The 21,193-nt window shown below is 43.2% G+C and overlaps 1 protein-coding gene across 2 annotated transcripts in view; it reads right to left on the reverse strand.

Moving 5' to 3' along the window:
* Positions 1 to 10,626: 10,626 nt before the first annotated feature.
* tbc1d12b (TBC1 domain family, member 12b) overlaps positions 10,627 to 21,193 on the reverse strand; it is an 81,213-nt gene continuing 70,646 nt past the window's right edge. For both annotated transcript variants that reach the window (XM_078413735.1, XM_078413734.1), the window contains one exon: positions 10,627 to 12,458. In XM_078413735.1, coding sequence (XP_078269861.1) covers positions 12,390 to 12,458 — 69 coding nt within the window. In that variant the 3' untranslated portion in view covers positions 10,627 to 12,389. The remainder of the gene's footprint in view (positions 12,459 to 21,193) is intronic.

Here is a 21,193-nt window from a genome sequence, read left to right on the forward strand (position 1 = left end):
ACAAACTGCGTACAAAATGCGTACAAACTGTAAGGTTATCCACTTTGGTGGTAAGAATAGGAAGGCAGAGTATTATCTGAATGGTGTCAAGTTAGGACGTACAACGAGATCTGGGTGTCCTAGTGCATCAGTCACTGAAAGGAAGCATGTAGGTACAGCAGGCAGTGAAGAAAGCCAATGAAATGTTGGCCTTCATAACAAGAGGAGTTGAGTATAGGAGCAAAGAGGTCCTTCTGCAGTTGTACAGGGCCCTAGTGAGACCGCACCTGGAGTACTGTGTGCAGTTTTGGTCTCCAAATTTGAGGAAGGATATTCTTGCTATTGAGGGCGTGCAGCGTAGATTTACTAGGTTAATTCCTGGAATGGCGGGACTGTCATATGTTGAAAGACTGGAGCGATTAGGCTTGTATACACTGGAATTTAGAAGGATGAGAGGAGATCTTATCGAAACGTATAAGATTATTAAGTGGTTGGACACGTTAGAGGCAGGAAACATGTTCCCAATGTTGGGGGAGTCCAGAACAAGGGGCCACAGTTTAAGAATAAGGGGTAGGCCATTTAGAACTGAGCTGAGGAAAAACCTTTTTCAGTCAGAGAGTTGTGAATCTGTGGAATTCTCTGCCTCAGAAGGCAGTGGAGGCCAATTCTATGAATGCATTCAAGAGAGAGCTAGATAGAGCTCTTAAGGATAGTGGAGTCAGGGGGTATGGGGAGAAGGCAGGAACGGGGTACTGATTGAAAATGATCAGCCATGATCACATTGAATGGCGGTGCTGGCTCGAAGGGCCGAATGGCCTCCTCCTGCACCTATTGTCTATTGTCTATTGTCTATTGACAGCACCCGTAGTCGGGATGCAACCTGAGTCTCCGGCGCTGCATTCGCTGTAAGGCAGCAACTCTACCGCTGTGCCACCGTGACCGCCCTAATGCTGACAGGTGGTACATTTGCTTGCCATTGCTTCTATGTCATTGTCATTGTCCAATCCTGGCCAATACATGCAACCTCTGGCTGTAGACTTCATTCCAATACCAATGTGTTCACTATGGGGTTCTTTAAGTAATCTTGGTCTTAAACAATTGGGACCTACCACTCTCTGACCCCATTTAAAACACCCTTGCTCACATGACACTTCATGTCATCTACTGTGATAAGGTTTTAGTTCATTGGTACATGGTTGTTTCTGACCATCCACACAAAGTTTGTTCAAACACTTGTTTTAACACTGTGCCCTTTTGCTGGGTCCTGTGTTAGTATGCGCAGTGTACTTTTGAGTTTCAGCAGCAATTTCAGCTGTTGTGACTGGGAAGTCTTTGTCCACTGCTTCTGTGACGTAGATGGCACCTTCAGTGGCCACATCTGACTCTTCACGAGGCAAATGCGACAATGCATCAGCGATAACATTTTGTTTTGAGCTGCGGTACTCAATGGTGTCGTCATACTGTGGCAGGAGAACTGGCCAGCTCTGCATCCTCAAGGCTGCACCTGTAGGTATTGCTGACCGAGGACCAAGAATGGTTATGATCAGTAGCCAGGGTGAATTTCCCACCCAACAGAAACTGATGGAATTTCTTGATCCCAAAGATGATACCAAGGGCTTCTTTCTCGACTTGTGCATAATTACGCCCACTCTTGGTAAGTGTGCGTGATGCAAATACTCTTGGCTTTTCTTGTCCATGTTCCATTACATGTGGAATCACAGCTCCTACCCCACAACTAGACTCATCACAAGCTAACTTCAACACGATTTGTATCGTAGTAAACAAGCAATGCATCACTGGTCAAGCTCTTCTTACATGCACCATAAGCATTTTGTTGCTCTTTGGACCATTCCCATTTTTTATCCTTGTTCAACAACTTGTGACGGGGAGCTAGCTTTGTTGCTAACTCGTGTAAGAAGCGTAAGTAATACTGTACCATACCCAGGAAGGAGTGGAGTTGAGACACATTCTGTGGTGTTGGTGTGTTCGGTATCGCTTCAATCTTTTCCTTCACTGGTTGTAGTCCATGTTAATCCACGTTCAAACCAAGATACACGACTTCGGTCTATAAGGATGCACATTTGCTTCTTTTCAACTTTCTTCTGATCATCGAGTCATTTCAACACTTCACTGTATCTCCAGATTTTCCTCCTCAGTAACAGTTACAATCAGCAAGTCATCTTGATTGCTCAAACAATGAGATGTTCCTTGCAGAATCCTGTCCACTGTAGCTTGGAAGATTTTTGGTGCTGACTTCACACCATGGGGTAGTTTTGTGTAGGAATACAGTGCCATGTGTGTGTTTATCGTGAGGTGCTGCCCGCTCTTACGATCAACATTCAGCTGAGCATATGCATGTGACAGATTTTGGAACCAGCAAGTTCAGCATATAAATCTTGTGAGGCCGGTATTGGATACTGTTCATCATCTACTGCCTGGTTGATGGTTGCTTTGTAGTCTCCACACAATCTCACTGTTGTCTGCTTTCAGAACCACTACTGTTGGAGTAGCCCAGTCACTGCGATCTGTTTTAACCAGTACACCGTTTTGTTCCAACTTTTTGATTTCACCTTCCACTTTACTTTTCAGCGAATATAGCACAGGTCGTGGTCTACAGTAGACAGCTTCCACATCGGGTCGAATCCTGATGTGTGCTTGCTCACCCTTTATGCCATCGTATTTGTCATTGAACATAGCATGATGTTTCTTCCACAACTGATCCAGTTGTGTTTGTGCTTTGACTTGGAATGCAGATTTCCAGTCCCGTTTCAGTATACGGAATCAATTTTTGCCCATTAACAATAGACAATAGGCAATAGGTGCAGGAGTAGGCTATTCGGCCCTTCGAGCCAGCACCGCCATTCAATGTCATCATGGCTGATCATCTACAATCAGTACCTTGTTCCTGCCCTCTCCACATACCCCCTGACTCCCCTTTCATTAAGAGCTCTATCTAACTCTCTCTTGAAAGCATCTAGAGAATTGACCTCCACTGCCTTCTGAGGCAGAGAATTCCACAGATTTACAACTCTGAGTGAAAAAGTTTTCCCTCATCTCCGTTCTAAATGGCCTATTGACATACCTCGTGACTATTGGAAACTTCAGAGTCCTGCATTTGTGCTGTACATCACAAACTATCTCTCTGCTTGTCTCCAACGCTTCTCCAGAGCACGTTTTCAGCTGAATGTTTGTTTCTGAGAGGTGTATTGCTAAACTTGGATTCATAGGTGTCGTTGCTTATAATTGTGCAATCAGCAGCCGTATCAATACGTAATGTATTGATTGTTCACTTTGACCTTTTAAAAAAAAAATTTAACAAAGTTTATTTCTGATTTTTATTAATACAGCTTTGATAATTCAATGCATGAACACATTAATGCTGATAACTATCCCCCACCCACCACCCCCCACCCGCAATACCATTCAATATACTAAACATTTAAAAATTTAAAAAAATTTAAAAAAATAAACCCAGAGAGGAGGGAAGCAGAAAAATCGGAATGTTAAGACATATCAGGGACCATTCTAATATTTCAATTCCACTCTTAATTACATACACACATATCAAAGACGCTACCCAACCATAAAATTATCAGAGCCTAAAGCATCAATACAACTAAGAAAAGGTTGCCATATCAATGTAAACTTGTCAGCTGATTCCCTAACAGTATACCTAATCTTCTCCAATTTAATAAAATACAACATATCCCTAATCCCCTGTGGAGGGTTACAATCTTTCCATCTGATCAAGATTTGTCGTCTGGCCACCATCGTGGCAAAAGACAAAAGATTTTGTTTATTATTATTTAATGCAAGATTTTGTGTTACCACACCGAATAAAGCAAGGGGGGCTGATGGTTCCAAAGATTCATTGGTAGTTTGGGAGAGCATATCAAATATTAATTGCCAAAAATTAGATAACTTAGGACAATCCCAAAACATGTGAATTAAAGTGGCTTGGTTCTGCCTGCAACGGTCACACGTGGAGTCTATATTGGGTGTAAATTGGGCTAGCTTAGCTTTGGTCCAGTGCAATCGGTGGAAAATCTTAAACTGCATAACAGTATGCTTCATGCATATCAAAGATGTGTATATACCCCCAATCATCTTTGACCAGATAAAGTCTGAAATTGTCATGCCCAGATCCCTTTCCCACTGCTCTTTTAGGGAGTTCACTTTGACCTTTGTCTGAGTCTTCCTTTCCAGACCCACTATTCATAATATTATTATTATTTTGTGTCATCACACAACTGCTTGCCAATAGTGAGCAAATTTTAGTGGCACGTCGTTGGGCTCTGCAAGATCCTTTCCAGTGCGTGTGTCATGCAGCACGTCACAGCTCAGGAGATGTTCCATAGTCTGGAGACCCCGTCCACACTCACAGTCTGCCACATCTTCAGTGTATCCCCACTTCAGCATGTTGGATTTGCTCCTCCCCACGCCTGTCCCCAGTCTGTTGAGACTGCGCCAGGTTATCCACGGTTGGTCGGAACCTGGTGGGAGTTTCTCAGAGGGATCGATTGCCATGTGAATGTCTTCTGGAGATTTTTCTAGTGCAGCCATGTGAGTGAGGTAATAAAAAAAGAGGAAAAGAGCCGAGCGCTTGCTTGTTACACTGGGGGTCAAAAAATTGGGATTTTTTGAAAATTTATACTCAAAATTACCAGTTTTAAGCCTCTTTTAGTGTATTTCAAAGTAAAAACACACATTACAAAATAATGTGAATGTCACTGTATACTAATAACATTTTGAAGTAAATTCGCACATTAATTGATAATCAGCCCAAAAAGGTGGTAATTGGATGTGTTTTATATGTTAACCCCGCCTTAATTAATTTAGTTATATAATCTTGCACTTAAATTTAATATTTATTCATTACAGTTCCACCACTGATTTTCTGGCACTCTTGGTTCCAGAGCTTTGCTGGTTTATCCAGCAGGCCAAGGAAGTCGGCGATTGGGCTAGATGTGCTGGCTCCAGCTGGGCTGGAGTTCCAGAACCCCGGCCACAGGTTGCAAATTCAACCCACCGATCGGCCGTGGAAGTCTCGAGGAGGTTGAGATTGACAGCCTTGCCCAGCCCAGGTGCCATATTTCCAGGGCGACTTCCACGGTGCCGGGGGGTTTCTCGCGGAAACCTCTAGCGGCCAAATTGACAAATTGGCCATGGAAGTCCCAGTGAGGTCGAGATTGGCTGCCTTGTCCAGCCTTGGTGCCACATTTTCAGGGAGACTTCCAGGACGCGGGGGAAGGATTTCTCGCAGAACCCCGAGCGACCTCTAGCAGAACCTAGTGTTCATTACAAGTTTATACATCGTTTTTTTGTCTTTCTTTTTTTCGATCCGATTTCTCAGTTTATTTGGCAAAGTGAAAAACGCGGAAACCATGCAAAAAACGCGGAAAATGGATTTAAAAAACACGGAAATCCGCTGAAACGCGGAAAATTCACATGCCTGGACTGCAGTGCATCGTCCAGAAGGCTCTCTCTTCCCAGAGTTTGAGGCTTCTGGACGATGCACTGCAGTCCAGGGGATGGACAGAAGAGAGGAAACTTCTGCGGGATTTCAAACACTGAGGCAGCAAAGGGTGGTCATGTAGGGGGTGTCGTTCATCCTCTGATTGTCTGAGGCGTTCTTTTTAACTGGCTACAGCTCTTCTGATTCCAGGAGGTGCAATGCCAGAGAGTGGGTAGATGTTGTCAGTCTTGGTAGGTTTCCATCGTATCCATCTGTATCCATCGCTATCATTCATAGTGTAGACGCTGTACAGTCCAAGTTCATTATTCACTGCTGCCAGTGTGGGTCTTTATTTTACAAAAGTACACTGTGCATACTCACACATATCCACGAGACTGATAAAATAATGAATATATCACATGACACAAATCATACCATTCTAGTACTCAGTACTTAAAGTTACAGTTACCATTATATACGCAACAAGTACATTAATTCTCCAATGCACTTTCAATTCACTTTACTTTTTAGATAGAATCAAAGTGCTGGAGTAACTCAACGGATAAGGCAGCATCCCTGGAGAAAATGGATAGGTGACCTTGCAGACTGGAAACCTTCTTCAGACTCTGGGGAAGGGTCCCGACCCAAAATGTCATTTATCCATTTTCTCCAGAGATGCTGCCTGACCTGATGAGTTACTCCAGTATTTCGTGTCTATCTTTGGTATAAACCAGCATCTGCAGTTTATTTCATTACAATTCATTACACTTTATTTGTAGGAAGTTTCATTTATTACCATACATTTTCCAGTGAACCTGGTAAAGTTTCAAGCAAGCAACGTAACTGATTTTCAGGGGAGTACATGAAAGAACACCTGCGAGCTGTCGGGATTTCAGAATAAATATATAAGAAGGAACTGCAGATGCTGTTAAACCGAAGCTAGACACAAAAAGCTGGAGTTACTCAGCGGGTCAGGCAGCATCTCTGGAGAGAAGGAATGGGTGGCGTTTCGGGTCGAAACCCTTCTTCAGACTGTGGATGATCACAATGAATGGCGGTGCTGGCTCAAAGGGCCGAATGGCCTCCACTGCCTTCCATGGCAGAGAATTCCACAAATTCATAACTCTCTGGGTGAAAAAGTTTTTTCTTATCTGTTTTAAATGGCCTTCCCTTTATTCTTAGACTGTGGCCCCTGGTTCTGGACTCCCCCAACATTGGGAACATTTTTCCTGCATCTAGCTTGTCCAGTCCTTTTATAATTGTATACGTTTCTATAAGATCCCCTCTCATCCTTCTAAATTCCAGACGTGCAAGTTTTAGGTTAACTAGCTTCTGTAAATTACCCCCTAAATTATACAAGCTAGATGCAGGAAAAATGTTCCCAATGTTGGGGGAGTCCAGAACCAGGGGCCGCAGTCTAAGAATAAAGGGGAAGTAAGAAAATAGTTTTTCACCCAGATAGTTGTGAATGTGTGGAATTCTCTGCCACGGAAGGCAGTGGACGCCAATTCACTGGATGAATAGATAGAGCTCTGGGGGCTAGCAGAATCAAGGGATTATGGGGAGACATGCAGGCACGGGTTACTGATTGTGGATGATCAGCTATGATCACAATGTATGGCGGTGCTGATTCGAAGGGCCAAGCGGCCACCTCCTGCACCTATTTTCTATGTTTCTGTGTCTTTGGAATGTGAGGGGGGGGGAGGGAATTAGAGCACCCAGAGAAAATCCACATAATCACAGGGAAAACGTACAAACTCTGTACAGACAGCACCCGTAGTAAGGATTGAAACCGGGTCTCTGTCACTCTGTCACTAGGCCACCAGGCACTTGAGACACTTCAGAAAAGATCCACGGTGGATTCTTGGGACAAAGTTATCTGGTGAGGAAAGTTGGACTGTACTAATTACAGAGGTTTGAAGAATATCATCTTTTTGAAGCTTTCTGTAGGCTTATCAGATTAGATGATGCAAGGATGATCATCCTTGTGCACAACTACACAACTTGAGGGAATACTTTCAGAAATACCTGGTCAACCACTTAAACAAGAGTTGATACAACTAAACCTCTTAGCAAGCTTGGGAAACTGGCTTTGCAACTGGATCCTCAACCTCCTCATCAACAGAACACATTTGGTACGAATTGGCAACACTTTAGTTTAGTTTTAATTTAGAGATACAGCGCAGAAACAGGCCCTTTCGGCCCACCGGGTCCGCGCCGACCAGCGATCCCCGCACATTAACACCATCCTATACCCACTAGGGACAATTGTTTACATTTACCAAGCCAATAAACCTACAAACCTGTATGTCTTTGGAGTGTGGGAGGAAACCGAAGATCTTGGAGAAAACCCATGCAGGTCACGGGGAGAACGTACAAACTCCGTACAGACAGCACCCGTAGTCGGGATGGAACCCGGGTCTCCGGCGCTGCGTTCGCTGTAAGGTAGCAGCTCTACCGCTGCGCCACTGTGCCGCCCCTCAATAACCATCAGCAGAGGCCGTGTGATCTACCTCTTCCCATTCACATACTGACCTTTCTGTCCTGGTCCTCCTGCATAGCCAGAGTGAGGCCCACACGCAAATTGAAGGAACAGTGCCTCATATCGCATAAGCTTGGGTAGCTTACAACCCAATGGAACATCGATTTCTCACACTTAGTTCTTCCCTCCTGCACCACTCACATTGCCCCACCTCGACTCACACCTGTGTCTTCTCTCCCCCTCCACCCGCATTCCTTTCGCTAGCTTCACAACATAGTGGCGTAGTGGTATAGTTGCTGCCTTACAGCGCCAGAGACCCGCGTTCCATCCCGACTACGGGTGCTTGTCTGCACAGAGTTGGTACGTTCTCCCTGTGACCTGTGTGGGTTTTCTACAGGATATCCGGTTTCATCCCACACTCCAAAGGAGTACAGGTTTGTAGGTTAATTGGCTTGGTATACATGTAAAATTGTCCCTAGTGTGTGTAGGATAGCGTTGGTGTGCTAGGATTCCTGGTCAATGCAGACTCACTGGGCCTATTTCTGCACTGCATCTCTAAACTAAAAAGAGAAACTTACAAATCTTCAATCCTTTTGTCTCACCTTGTCTTTTTGTCTCTGGCCTTTACCCAATCATTTGCCTGTGAAAACCTCCCCTCACCTTCATCCACCTATTACTTGCCAGGCTGTCCTGCACCTCCTCTCTTCCAGCTTTCTTGCTGCATTCATGTGTGACAAACGACTATTATTTCCAACAGTCTGTAGTTCTTGGACTACATATACAATGTCAGGCCTATCATGCTTTTTACAACACAAAGAAAAAATTGTTTTGTTTTGTTTTTCTATTTTGCTTTTTCCGTACACATCCCAATTCTCTTAAGTTATGAAGAGTTTCATGTAAAACTGCACATACCTCATTGAAGACATACTTGCTCCAGTGGTCTTCAACAGCAAATCACAACGGTCCATGTCCCCCCCCCCCCCCCACTACCCTCCCCCCCCCCCCACTACCCTCCCCCCCCCCCACTACCCTCCCCCCCACCCCACCCCACTCCCACTCTACCTCCACCCCTCCCCCCTCTTTCCCCCACCTCCACCTCCATTCCCCCCCCGGGTGAGCGGCGAGGACAGGCCACCCCCAGGGCAAGGGGCAAGGCGTGTGTTTTGTGGAAAAATGTGAGGCAAAATCGGAATGGCGGAAATGAAATAAGCAAGCGGAAAGTTTCTGCCAAATTTGGAAGGGTTGGGAGGTCTGCTTCTACTTCCTTAAAAGACTGAGGCAATTTGGTATGTGGACAAATACTCTCTTGAACTTCTACAGGACTATGCTAGAGAACATATTGACTGGTTGCATCACAGCCTGGTTGAGTAACTCGAATGGCCAGGAATGAAGATGACAAAAAGTGGTGGACACTGCCTGGTTCATCACAGGTACTGACTTCCCTGTCATCAGAGAGGGATCTATAGGAGACATTGCCTCAAAGAGGAGCCACACCATCTTCGCCACACACTGATTTCACTCCTGCCATTGGAAAGAAGGTATAGGAGTCTGAAAATCATGAACTCCAGGTGCAGGAACAGCCTCTTGCCAAAATCATCGGGCTATTGAACATTACAACTAAATAACAAACTGTCTGTGGTTGCACGAGAGACTTTGTGCTTTTTTGTATTTGTTTTGCATTAATAATGTATTTATTTTAATTTAATTTTTTGTTTGTTTATCATGTTATATATTGAGTTTACAGGTGTTTACAGATCTGATGCTGCTGTAGAAAATAATTTCATTGTTCCAGTTTGGTACATTTGACAATTGAACTTGATTCTCGTGAAAAGAGCTGAGTGTTTGTGCGTACAGCAGGGGTAAAAAAAAAGGGGATTTTTGAAAATGTACACACAAAATTACCAGTTTCAAGCCTCTTTTAGTGCATTTCAAAGTAAAAACAGACATTACAAAATAATGTGAATATGTCACTGCACACTAATAACATTTTGAAGTAAATTCGCACATTAATTGATAATCAGCCCAAAAAGGTGGTAATTGGCTTTTCTGCTGTGTTTTATGTTTTAACCCTGTCTTAATTAATTTAGTTGTAAAATCTTGCACTTAAATTTAATATTTACTCATTACAGTTCCACCACTAATTTTCTGGCACTCTTGGTTCAGAGCTTTGCTGGTTTATCCAGCAGGCCAAGGAAGTCGGCTATGGGGATAGATGTGCTGGCTCCAGCTGGGCTGGAGTTCCAGAGCCCCGGCCTCAGGTTGCAAATTCAACCCACCGATCGGCCGTGGAAGTCCCGATGAGTCCCAATGCGTTGCCCAGCCGAGGTGACACATTTTCGGGCAGACTTCCATGGCGGGTTATTTCTCACGGAGTCCCTAGCGACCTCTAGCGGAACCTAGTGTTCATTATACGTCTGTACATCTTTTTTTCTTCTTTCATTTTTTCAATCCGATTTCTCCGTTTATTTGGCAAAGTGAAAAATGCGGAAATCGTGCAAAAAGCGCGGAAAATGGATTTTAAAAACGCAGAATTCCACGGAAACGCGGAAAATTCACATGCCTGGTTAACAGACATTTTTGGTTATTTCTTCACTAAACTAAGTACTGAACACTGAACCATTCTTGTATTTTGTTTCAACGACACCAGCCAATTTAAACCCATTTAAAGTTTGCAAAATTGAACAAAAAGCACACATTTGAAGGCACTTGACTTCATACTTTATTTACATATGAAACTGGTGTCTAGTGGTATTATTTGTGGACTGTCTCTCTCCTATATACAATTTGCATATACATTATATTTGTATTCAATATGAAATCTGTACAATAGAAAGCAAGATAAAGAAATTCATTGAACTAAATGAAAGGATATATAAATAAAAAATCTTACATTTTAACATATTTTGCACTCCATCTGTCGAACATTAATGCTTATAGAACATGCCAATTCCTTTAAGATAGACTTCAAAACAATCTCAAAAGTAAAAATTCCTACAGAATTCATTTTTTTTACTTCAATATTAACTTGCCACATGAGAATACAAGAGCTGGTTTTGCTAAAAATACAAAATAAAGTACAAATCCTTTCAAAATAAAAAAAAGAAAATTGTAAGAAAGTATACTTTATAATTTGCACACGAGACAAATCTCAAATTTACACAAACATCTGTCACTTTTCACAGCAGAAATTACATCAAGTTAGAAAAAAAAGCCTGATAGTTTAGCCCTCTGCATTTTCGTGATTACCAACAAATAATTTCACCTCCTTTTTCCACAATGTGAGCAGACAACAGTCCTTCCTGAGCAATGTAATATAATACACTGCCACACTGTTGTACTTCTCAGAGTTCTCAAATTTCATCACCTGATTTGAAATAAATGTTACTTAATGTTATCATGGTTTACATTCCAAAACTTGTGCAAAGAACTGCCTTTTTGGGAGTTTTCTGTATTGCACATTATAAAACATACACACAGTTGCTCATGTCAAGTCCATAGCACCTGTCTGAGGACAATCACAAAGAATTATCAGCTGAGAGACACCGACTTAACTGTAGTAGTATCATATTTGGAATTTTCTGAACTTGGACATTAACACAGTTCTACCATTCTGTTTGTAATTCACCTGTAGGCTTGGAGATTATACAACACCCATATTTCCATTGTTGAAAGCACCAGAATAAACAGATATTACTGAAACGACAGTCTTTAAAAATAGTTGTAGTACAGTTCAGTAATCACTAAATGCCACAGTTCTGTATTTGAATGAAAAAAAATCATCAGGTTTCCAGAAAACAGGAAATACATGAAAATATTAAAGAGAATGTTGTGTAATATTTTGAAACCGTGCACTCACAGGTTGACAAACGCGTTCTTGCAAAACAGAAGAGTACTGGTTAGAATGCTCTCCCTTCCTTGGCTTTTTATTTCAGAATCTTTGAAAGCAAAATGACTGTATTAAAAAGGTTAAAAAAATTCCCAAATATGATCATCGCTAAAAAGCTACACATAAGAGGATAGCAATTCAAAATCCTTTTGGTCCACATCAGGTAGTTTCTGGGAATCAGCTGGCTTTGGAGGTATGCTGTGCCACAGAAACATGGTATAGCAAAGATGGTTGGTCTAGAAGTGCTCCAAAATTTTACATCTCAGTTTTCAGTCAGCTAATAAATGCAGAATAAACTACTTTGCACAGGACTCCACTTTTTCTTTTAATACTGACACTAGTGTAAACAATTCTTTTTTGCTGGGCAAAGCCACAAGAAGCTCAACTGCCCCTTTAACCTCTTCCCATCAATGCGTGCAACGTACACAGATCTTTGGGTCATCAATAGTCCAAAACATTCAGTTCTTTAACCCCCAAAACTGACAACAATTTTTAAATAGATGAACTGAAGAAATTCCCATGTAGTATTGCTACACCATTAATTCTAACAAACTCCTGCAAACATCAAAAGTCCCATTAAAGGAATATTAACTTTTCAGGGCAGGACTGTGATTCTTCTCAATCTCTTTGTATTCCTTCATCAGTGAAGCAAACACCTGCAGGTTATAAAAGGGGAAGAATTAGATCTCGTGTACAAATGATTCAAACAAACTGGTTCATAAATTGATTTAAGAATGGGGCTGCATGGCAGCATTTGTCATGAAGGTAATTATGTACTTTAAATCAAATTACAAGGAAATGCCTCTGCAGGTGCTGAAGCTAGCAGATTTACAAACAACAATACATTTAATTACAGTTGCTTTTCCAGACATCACAGAGGTGAACTCCACACAGCTGCATTATCATTGCTAGAGCACCATTTTATTATTTCGTGTCATCGCACAACTGTTTGCCAATAGTGAGCAAATTTTAGTGCCACGTGGTTGGCCTCTGCAAGATCCTTTACAGTGCGTGTGTCATGCAGCACGTCACAGCTCAGGAGATGTTCCATAGTCTGGAGGCCCCATCCACACTCGCAGTCTGCCGCATCATCAGTGTATCCCTACATCAGCACCGTTCGATTTGCTCCTCCCCATGCCTGTCCGCAGTCTGTTGAGACTGGCTTATAACTCCACACAGCACCATAACTCAGTGCTTTAACCAGGCATTGACTGTTACTGAAGTCTGAAGAAGGGTCTCGACCCGAAACGTCCACCCATTCCTTCTCTCCACAGATGCTGCCTGAGTTACTCCAACATTTTGTGTCTATCGTTGGTGTAAACCAGCATCTGCAGTTCCTTCCTACACATTGACTGTTACTAGCTGCACTTTAACATTTTGTATTATTCCATAATCCTAGGAGAGAACCAAATGTTCACATTTATTACTCCCTGAATTGAATTATTGGAGATGAGGAGGTAGGATTTATTCACAGCATCTGCAGTTATTTTCTTATACTACAGGTAGGATTTATATTCATCTCCTGGTAGTAGGAGCCCCCTAGTGGTTGACATGCTCATTCATTAGAAGTGATCTTCATCAGTCAGAGTATTGAGTAGTGTATCGAAGTTGGGAGGTCATGTTGCAGTTGTATAAGTTGGTGAGATCGCATTGAGAATATTGTGTTCAGTTCTGGGCACCATGTTACAGGAAAGATATTGTCAAGCTTGAAAGGGTTCAGAAAAGATTCACAAGGATGTTGCCAGGACTAGAGGGTGTGAGCTACAGGGAGAGGTTGAGTAGGCTGGGTCTCTATTCCATGGAGCGCAGGAGGATGAGGGGAGATCTTATGGAGGTGTATAAAATCACAAGAGGAATAGATCGGGTAGATGCACAGAGTAGGGGAATCAAGGACCAGAGGACATAGGTTCAAGGTGAAGGGGAAAAGATTTAATAGGAATCCGAGGGGGTAACTTTTTCACACAGACAGTGGTGGGTGTATGGAACAAGCTGCCAGAGGAGGTAGTTGAGGCTGGGACTATCCCATCGTTTAAGAAACAGGTACATGGATAGGACAGGTTTGGGGGGGTTATGGACCAAGCACAGGCAAGTGGGACTAGTGTAGCTGGGACATTGTTGGTCGGTGTGGGTGAGTTCGGCTGAAGGGCCTGTTTCAACACTGTATCACTCTATGATTCTATGATAATTACTGGCTTGAATAGGACAGACTGTATTAAATGAAGAGTACACAGTAGGAACATGAACATGTGGAAGCTGGAAAAAAGGATGCCCAGGAATTTAAAAAAAGCAATGGGTATGAATGCAGTAGGACTTGGACAGGTTGGGAGAGTGGGCAGAGAGGTGGCAGATGGAATGTAGTGTAGCAAAGTGTGGAGTCATGCATTTTGGCAGTAGGAATAAAGGGGTAGACTATTTTCTAAATGGGGAGAGAATCCAGAAATCGGAGGTGCAAAGGGGCTTGGGCGTGCTGATGCAGGATTCTCAACCCAAAATGTCACCTATTTCTATTCTCCAGAGATACTGCCTGTCCCACTGAGTTACTCCAGCCAACTCCAGCTGTCTATCTTCAGCATCCTATGAGATGCTTTAGATTACTGAAAAAGAGCAGCAGCAAGCTATTTATTAGTGGCAGCAAAGCTTCAGATTTAGTTTGACAAAACTAGGGTGCAACTTGGTAGTATGCAACCAAAATACATTAGTAAAACTGTAACATAGATCTTCTTTAAAGATCTGTTTCAGATAAAAGCCATTGTTATAAGAGAAAAGTAATGGAATCAAATCCAGACCTCTCTGTACACCAAAGGTGATATAAAATATGTTAAAAATGGTGTTATAAAATATGACAAATTTAAAATAAAAAGGAATAAAAAATAAAAAGGCGGCACGGTAGCGCAGCGGTAGAGTTGCTGCTTTACAGCGAATGCAGCGCCAGAGACTCAGGCTCGATCCTGACTATGGGTGCTGCACTGTAAGGAGTTTGTACGTTCTCCCCGTGACCTGCTTGGGTTTTCTCCGAGATCTTCGGTTTCCTCCCACACTACAAAGACGTACAGGTATGTAGGTTAATTGGCTGGGTAAATGTAAAAATTGTCCCTAGTGGGTGTAGGATAGTGTTAATGTACGGGGATCGCTGGGCGGCGCGGACTTGGTGGGCCGAAAAGGCCTGTTTCCGCGCTGTATATATATGATATGATATGATATGATGAATGTAGCACATCTCTGGTGAATAACCCTAATGGGAATATGTCTAGAACAGGGAAATTTCAAGTAAAATAAGACTGACAAGCGAGAATGAGACCCCACTCCCAGTTAACACTGATGGTCTTCTCACAGTTTGCCAGCATTCAAGTCGTTTTTATACTTTTTAAATGTTTATTGTCGCTAGGGGTGCCAACTATCTCACTCCCAAATAAGGGGACAAGGTGACGTCACCGCCCCGTGCCCCACGTGACCTCACCCAGCCAGCAGCCACATGCTCCCGTTCCACCAATGGCAGCCGCCCGGGCCGGGAGGCGGGTTGCCATGCAACCTCCACTAGGCGGTGCCCAGACCTCCGGGCCTACACTGTCTGGGCCGACAGCGTCCACAGGGCCTAATATGGGACAAAGGCGGTCCCGTACGGGAGAAACCAATTTAGCCCAAAATACGGGATGTGCCGGCTAATACGGGTCAGTTGGCAACCCTAATTGTTGAACAATTAAAAACATGACTTAAATGCACCCTTAAGTGAATAAAATGAACTAAAAGTATTAAAGTGAAGTAAAAACATCGGTGAGTCCAGCAGCAGAGTGGGAGATCCAATGTGTCATCAGCTAACATCTACCTCACTGCAGGCTTGGGTGTTTCTATGTACACCAATGATAGTTAGGAAAAAGCTGACCTGCACATGGTTATTAGCTGATGTCTCTGTGGAGCCACTGAATGAGGACTGGTACAATCTGGTACTGGCCTAATGAGCCCTTTCCATAGGTCTTTGGCAAGGAGAGTACACAGCTAAGATTGTGGAAGGGGATACAATAGAGATAATGTATGGGATAAAACTGATTGTACTGCACAGAAAAAGGCTCTTGGTCTATGCTACCTGAATTTGTCCCATTTGCCGCATTTTTCTCTAAACCTTTCCTATCTATGTACCAGTCTGAATGCCTTTTAAAATTAATTGCAATGGCCTCCACACTTTTCATTGGCAGCTAATTCCATATATCCACTACCCTCTGTGTAAAAAATATCGCCCCTCTTGTCCCTTTCAAATCATTCCACTCTCACCTCAAACCTACACTCTAGATTTATACTCCCCCACCCTGGGAAAATGGAATGTGACCTTCATTACACCCTCATGATTTTGAATTACCTCTCAAAGATCATCCCGCACGGACTTCCTTGTTCCAGAGGGAAAAAAACGAAGTCTATCCAGTCTATTGTTATAACTCAAGCCTCTCCAGTCCTGGTAACATCCCCATGAATCTTTTCTGTACCCTTTCTAGCTTAATGAGTCCTTCCTATAGCTGGGGAAATTTGAGGAAGGATATTCTTGCTATTGAGGGCGTGCAGCGTAGGTTTACTAGGTTAATTCCCGGAATGGCGGGACTGTCATATGTTGAAAGACTGGAGCGACTAGGCTTGTATACACTGGAATTTAGAAGGATGAGAGGAGATCTTATCCAAACGTATAAGATTATTAAGAGGTTGGACACGTTAGAGACAGGAAACATGTTCCCAATGTTGGGGGAGTCCAGAACAAGGGGCCACAGTTTGAGAATAAGGGTTAGGCCATTTAAAACTGAGATGAGGAAAAACATTTTCAGTCAGAGTTGTGAATCTGTGGAATTCTCTGCCTCCGAAGGCAGTGGAGACCAATTCTCTGAATGCATTCAAGAGAGAGCTAGATAGAGCTCTTAAGGATAGCGGAGTCAGGGGGTATGGGGAGAAGGCAGGAACGGGGTACTGATTGAGAATGATCAGCCATGATCACATTGAATGGCGGTGCTTGATCGAAGGGCCGAATGGCCTCCTCCTGCACCTATTGTCTATTGTCTATTGAACCAGAACTGCACACATTACAACAAAGATTACGTAAGTTGTAATATTACATTCCAACCCCTGTACTCAATGACCTGACCACAGTCTTTGTTCACCACCACGTATAACTAACTGCTTTGAATGGGACTCATCTTAGCTTTAATAGTAAAGTGCAGATGGACAATACAGGGAGGATAACTAAATATTATAATCTTTCCCAGTAATGGAACACAGAAGTGACAGGAAAATAGCAAATGTCATGTCCAGCAACTTCAAGCCAATCAATGTTAGCTAATTGGCGAGGATGCTTTTAGCAACAAATATCTGTGGAAAAATATAGGTACTGTTTGATATAATCAAGCTTGATAAAGTAAAGGAGAGCCAGCAGCGATTTGATGGCAAATGATTGACCAGCCGGAATGAAATTATTAATGAGATGGTTGATGCACATACTGTCCAATAACTACTGAATTGCCGTGTACTGCAGGTGTCATACATATGGATTCTCAGTAGGCCTTTGACAAGCATCACACATAAACGACGATAGACTCAAAAAGCTGGAGTAACTCTGGAGAAAAGGAATAGTTGATGTTTTGGGCTGAGACCCTTCTTCAGATCTCAATGACTGTCTATTAAAATGGAGGCCAATGAAATATAAATGTTCAGCAGCAACATGGATGGAAAAACATTGGACAACATTTTGAGGGGAGGATGTGGGACAGCAAAGTTCCCAGCAGTCAGTACGAGGACCAGATTATCTTTACTATATACTAATGACTTTTATATCGGTATATAGACTAATAATTCAAAATTTGCCATTAATTTTCCAAGGCCATTATTAAACATTCCAAAGGTTATAAATACACTAGCAGAAAGGGCAGATAAATAACAGATGACATTTAAACGAGAGAAGCATGTAAATGTCGGAAAGAGAAACCAGGAAAGGCAACAGAATAAACAGCGCAGTTGTAAAGGATGTTCAGGGACAGAGCACTGGATTTGTATATATAAATCTTTCAAAGTAACACATCAAGAAAGTGGTTTGTAAATGTAAGGGATGCAAAAGCAAAGAGGTTACATCAAATCTTTACAAAACTAGTTAGGCCACAATTGGAAAGTGCTAGCCATCCCACTTAAGGAAGACCATCAAGGTGATAGACAATGTGCGGCAAAGATTTACTAAAATGTTTGCACCGATAAGGAACTTCTGCTACAAGGTTACACACAAGAAACTTCTTGCAGTAAAGAATGTTAAGAAGAGATTTACACGAGGTAGAGGTGTACAAGAATAAGATCATAATGGGGAGTAGATTAAGTAAAGTGAGTTTATTCCCATTAGCAAATAGTTAGGGGCTTGACTGGTACTGATCAATATGATAAGCAAAAGATCCAGTACAGTGAATGGAAACTTTTCTAAATAACACACACAATAGTGATTCTCTGGAATGTGCTTCCTGCATAATTGAAACAGTCACTTAGGACTTTCAAAACGGAACTAAATAGGTACTTCAGGGAAAATAATTTGCACAGCTACTAGAAAAGATGAATATCTTCTTACACAAGTAAAAGCTTTGGCTTTCCATTCTCCAAATAATGCACATTTAATTAACTCTCTTCATATATTAAACTTGCAACATTCACAAATTTTCTCATAATTGAAAATCATTAAAAATAACTAACAACTGATCCTCTTTTAATAAAAAAAAGAGAAAACAGTTGTGGATAAGGGGGGTTGAGGGGGTGAGGGGAAGGGGGGTGGAGGGAGGGTGAGGGAAGAGGAGGAGGGAGGGAAAGGGGGGAGGGAGGGAAAGGGGGGAGGGAGGGAGAGGGGAGGACGGAGGGGGAGGAGGGAGGGAGAGAGGGGGGAGGAGGGACGGGGAGGACGGAGGGGGAGGGAGGGGGGGAGGAGGGAGAGAGGGGGGGAGGAGGAAGGGGGGAGGAGGATGGAGGAAGGGGGAGGGGAGAAGGGAGAGAGGGGGAGGTGGGAAGGGGGGTGGAGGGAGGGGGGGAGGGGGGGAGGAGAGGGTGTTGCACCAATGCAGGAGAGGTTTGGGACCAACGGGTCCACTTGATCTAGTAGATTCTTAACAATAGCCAAAAAGATAAATAAGGTTGAAAAAGCCAACAGAAAGCTATATTTTATTAACAGAGGCACAACATTTATGGGCAGAGGAGTTTGCTAGAATTTTCTGTGATACAGAATAAAGACCAGATCATCGATGGACTGCCAGCTATACTATCATCGTGACTTGTATTTTGTGCAGGAAAATAACTGCAGATTCTGGGACAAATCGAAGGTATCACAAAATGCTGAAGTAACTCAGCGGGTCAGGCAGCATCGAGGAGAGAGGGAATGGGTGACGTTTCGGGTCGAGACCCTTCTTCAGACTCCACACTTCTTCAGAAGTCTGAAGAAGGGTCTCGTCCCGAAACGTCACCCATTCCCTCCCTCCTAGATGCAGCCTGACCTGCTGAGTTACTCCAGCATTTTGTGATTCCATTAATCTTTGTTATTTGAGATTTTTGAAATTTGAAATTTGAGAACTGTGCACAGTTCTTGTCATAACTTTACCGGAAAGACGTGTTGGTACTGAAGAGGATGAAATGAAGATTTACAAGAATTTAAAAAATTATACCTGAGATTAGAAGAATGGGGTTGATTTCTCTCGAACAGAGAAGCTGAAAGGTGGGATTGTGATAAGAGTAAAAAGGACCCATTTCCCCAAAGCAGAAGGGTCACAAACCAAAGGGTATAGATTTGCAGTAATTGGTAGGATTACAGAATAGGAGAGATGAGACGTGGAAACACAATTTTAAGAGGATGGCTGCGAGACTGGAAGAGGTGGAATCCCTCACTAGATTCAAAATGTGCCTCGGCACGCACTTGAAAAGCCACCAACAGTGTTGTTAAAGATTAAGTAATGGAAAATGCCATTGAGTTGGGTATTTCTATTTCTACTGGCATGGCTTATCCGTGGATTGTCACCTTGTGGTGGTGGAGAAGCTTGTGTGGTCCTGAGATCCTGAGAGCGATGCCGTCTGGAGCTACGCTCCTGGTAGGGTCACCCATGGCGGTAAGGTCGAGGGGGAGGTCCCTGACAAAGAGCAATCCAACCAAGACCTCAACGGTGGAACAGATGATGGTTGACTTTAGTGGAGCGTCACAATGGCTGGGAAGGCGGATGAAGGCTGCAGCAGAAAAGGGTCCCCGGTCGTCTTGGACTCCACGCCACTGGATCCTGACCCAGATCTGTCAAGGACAGTGTGGTGGCTGTCTGTGCACCAGTCTCCCCGCGTTAAACAATGTCATGCATAGGCGTTCTCCAAGAGAGGACAGTCATACTCACTTTGAGTGACCGCCGATGATGATGATGATGACTGGCATAGAAATAATTGGCTGAGAAACTCATTTAGGGTTATCAGTTTTGTGTGTTAGGATTCTGAGCTTCTGTAGGCAATGAAATCAAGCCAACGGTCATGGCAAGTTGCTATTCCATTCCAACTCAGCAGCTTCCCAGACCTACTTTCGTCTTCAAGAAGAAATCATTCCATCATCCATTGCTGATTTAGCATCTTCCATGCTTCAGTGTCCTCCTGCCTCAATAGACAATAGATGCAGGAGTAGGCCATTCGGCCCTTCGAGCCAGCACCGCCATTCAATGCGATCATGGCTGATCATTCTCAATCAGTACACCGTTCCTGCTTTCTCCCCATACCCCCTGACTCCGCTATCCTTCAGAGCTCTATCTAGCTCTCTCTTGAATGTATTCAGAGAATTGGTCTCCACTGCCTTCGGAGGCAGAGAATTCCACAGATTCACAACTCTCTGACTGAAAAAGTTTTTCCTCATCTCTGTTCTAAATGGCCTACCCCTTATTCTTAAACTGTGGCCCCTGGTTCTGGACTCCCCCAACATTGGGAACATGTTTCCTGCCTCTAATGTGTCCAACCCCTTAATAATCTTATACGTTTCGATAAGATCCCCTCTCATCCTTCTAAATTCCAGTGTATACAAGCCTAGTCGCTCCAGTCTTTCAACATATGACAGTCCCGCCATTCCGGGAATTAACCTAGTAAACCTACGCTGCACGCCCTCAATAGCAAGAATATCCTTCCTCAAATTTGGAGACCAAAACTGCACTGTACTCCAGGTGCGGTCTCACTAAGGCCCTGTACAACTGCAGAAGGACCTCTTTGCTCCTATACTCAACTCCTCTTGTTATGAAGGCCAACATTCCATTGGCTTTCTTCACTGCCTGCTGTACCTGCATGCTTCCTTTCAGTGACTGATGCACTAGGACACCCAGATCACGTTGTACGTCCCCTTTTCCCAACTTGACACCATTCAGATAATAATCTGCCTTCCTATTCT

This window comes from Rhinoraja longicauda, chromosome 16 (genome assembly GCF_053455715.1).
Source record: "Rhinoraja longicauda isolate Sanriku21f chromosome 16, sRhiLon1.1, whole genome shotgun sequence".
In the NCBI taxonomy this organism is placed as follows: domain Eukaryota; kingdom Metazoa; phylum Chordata; class Chondrichthyes; order Rajiformes; family Arhynchobatidae; genus Rhinoraja; species Rhinoraja longicauda.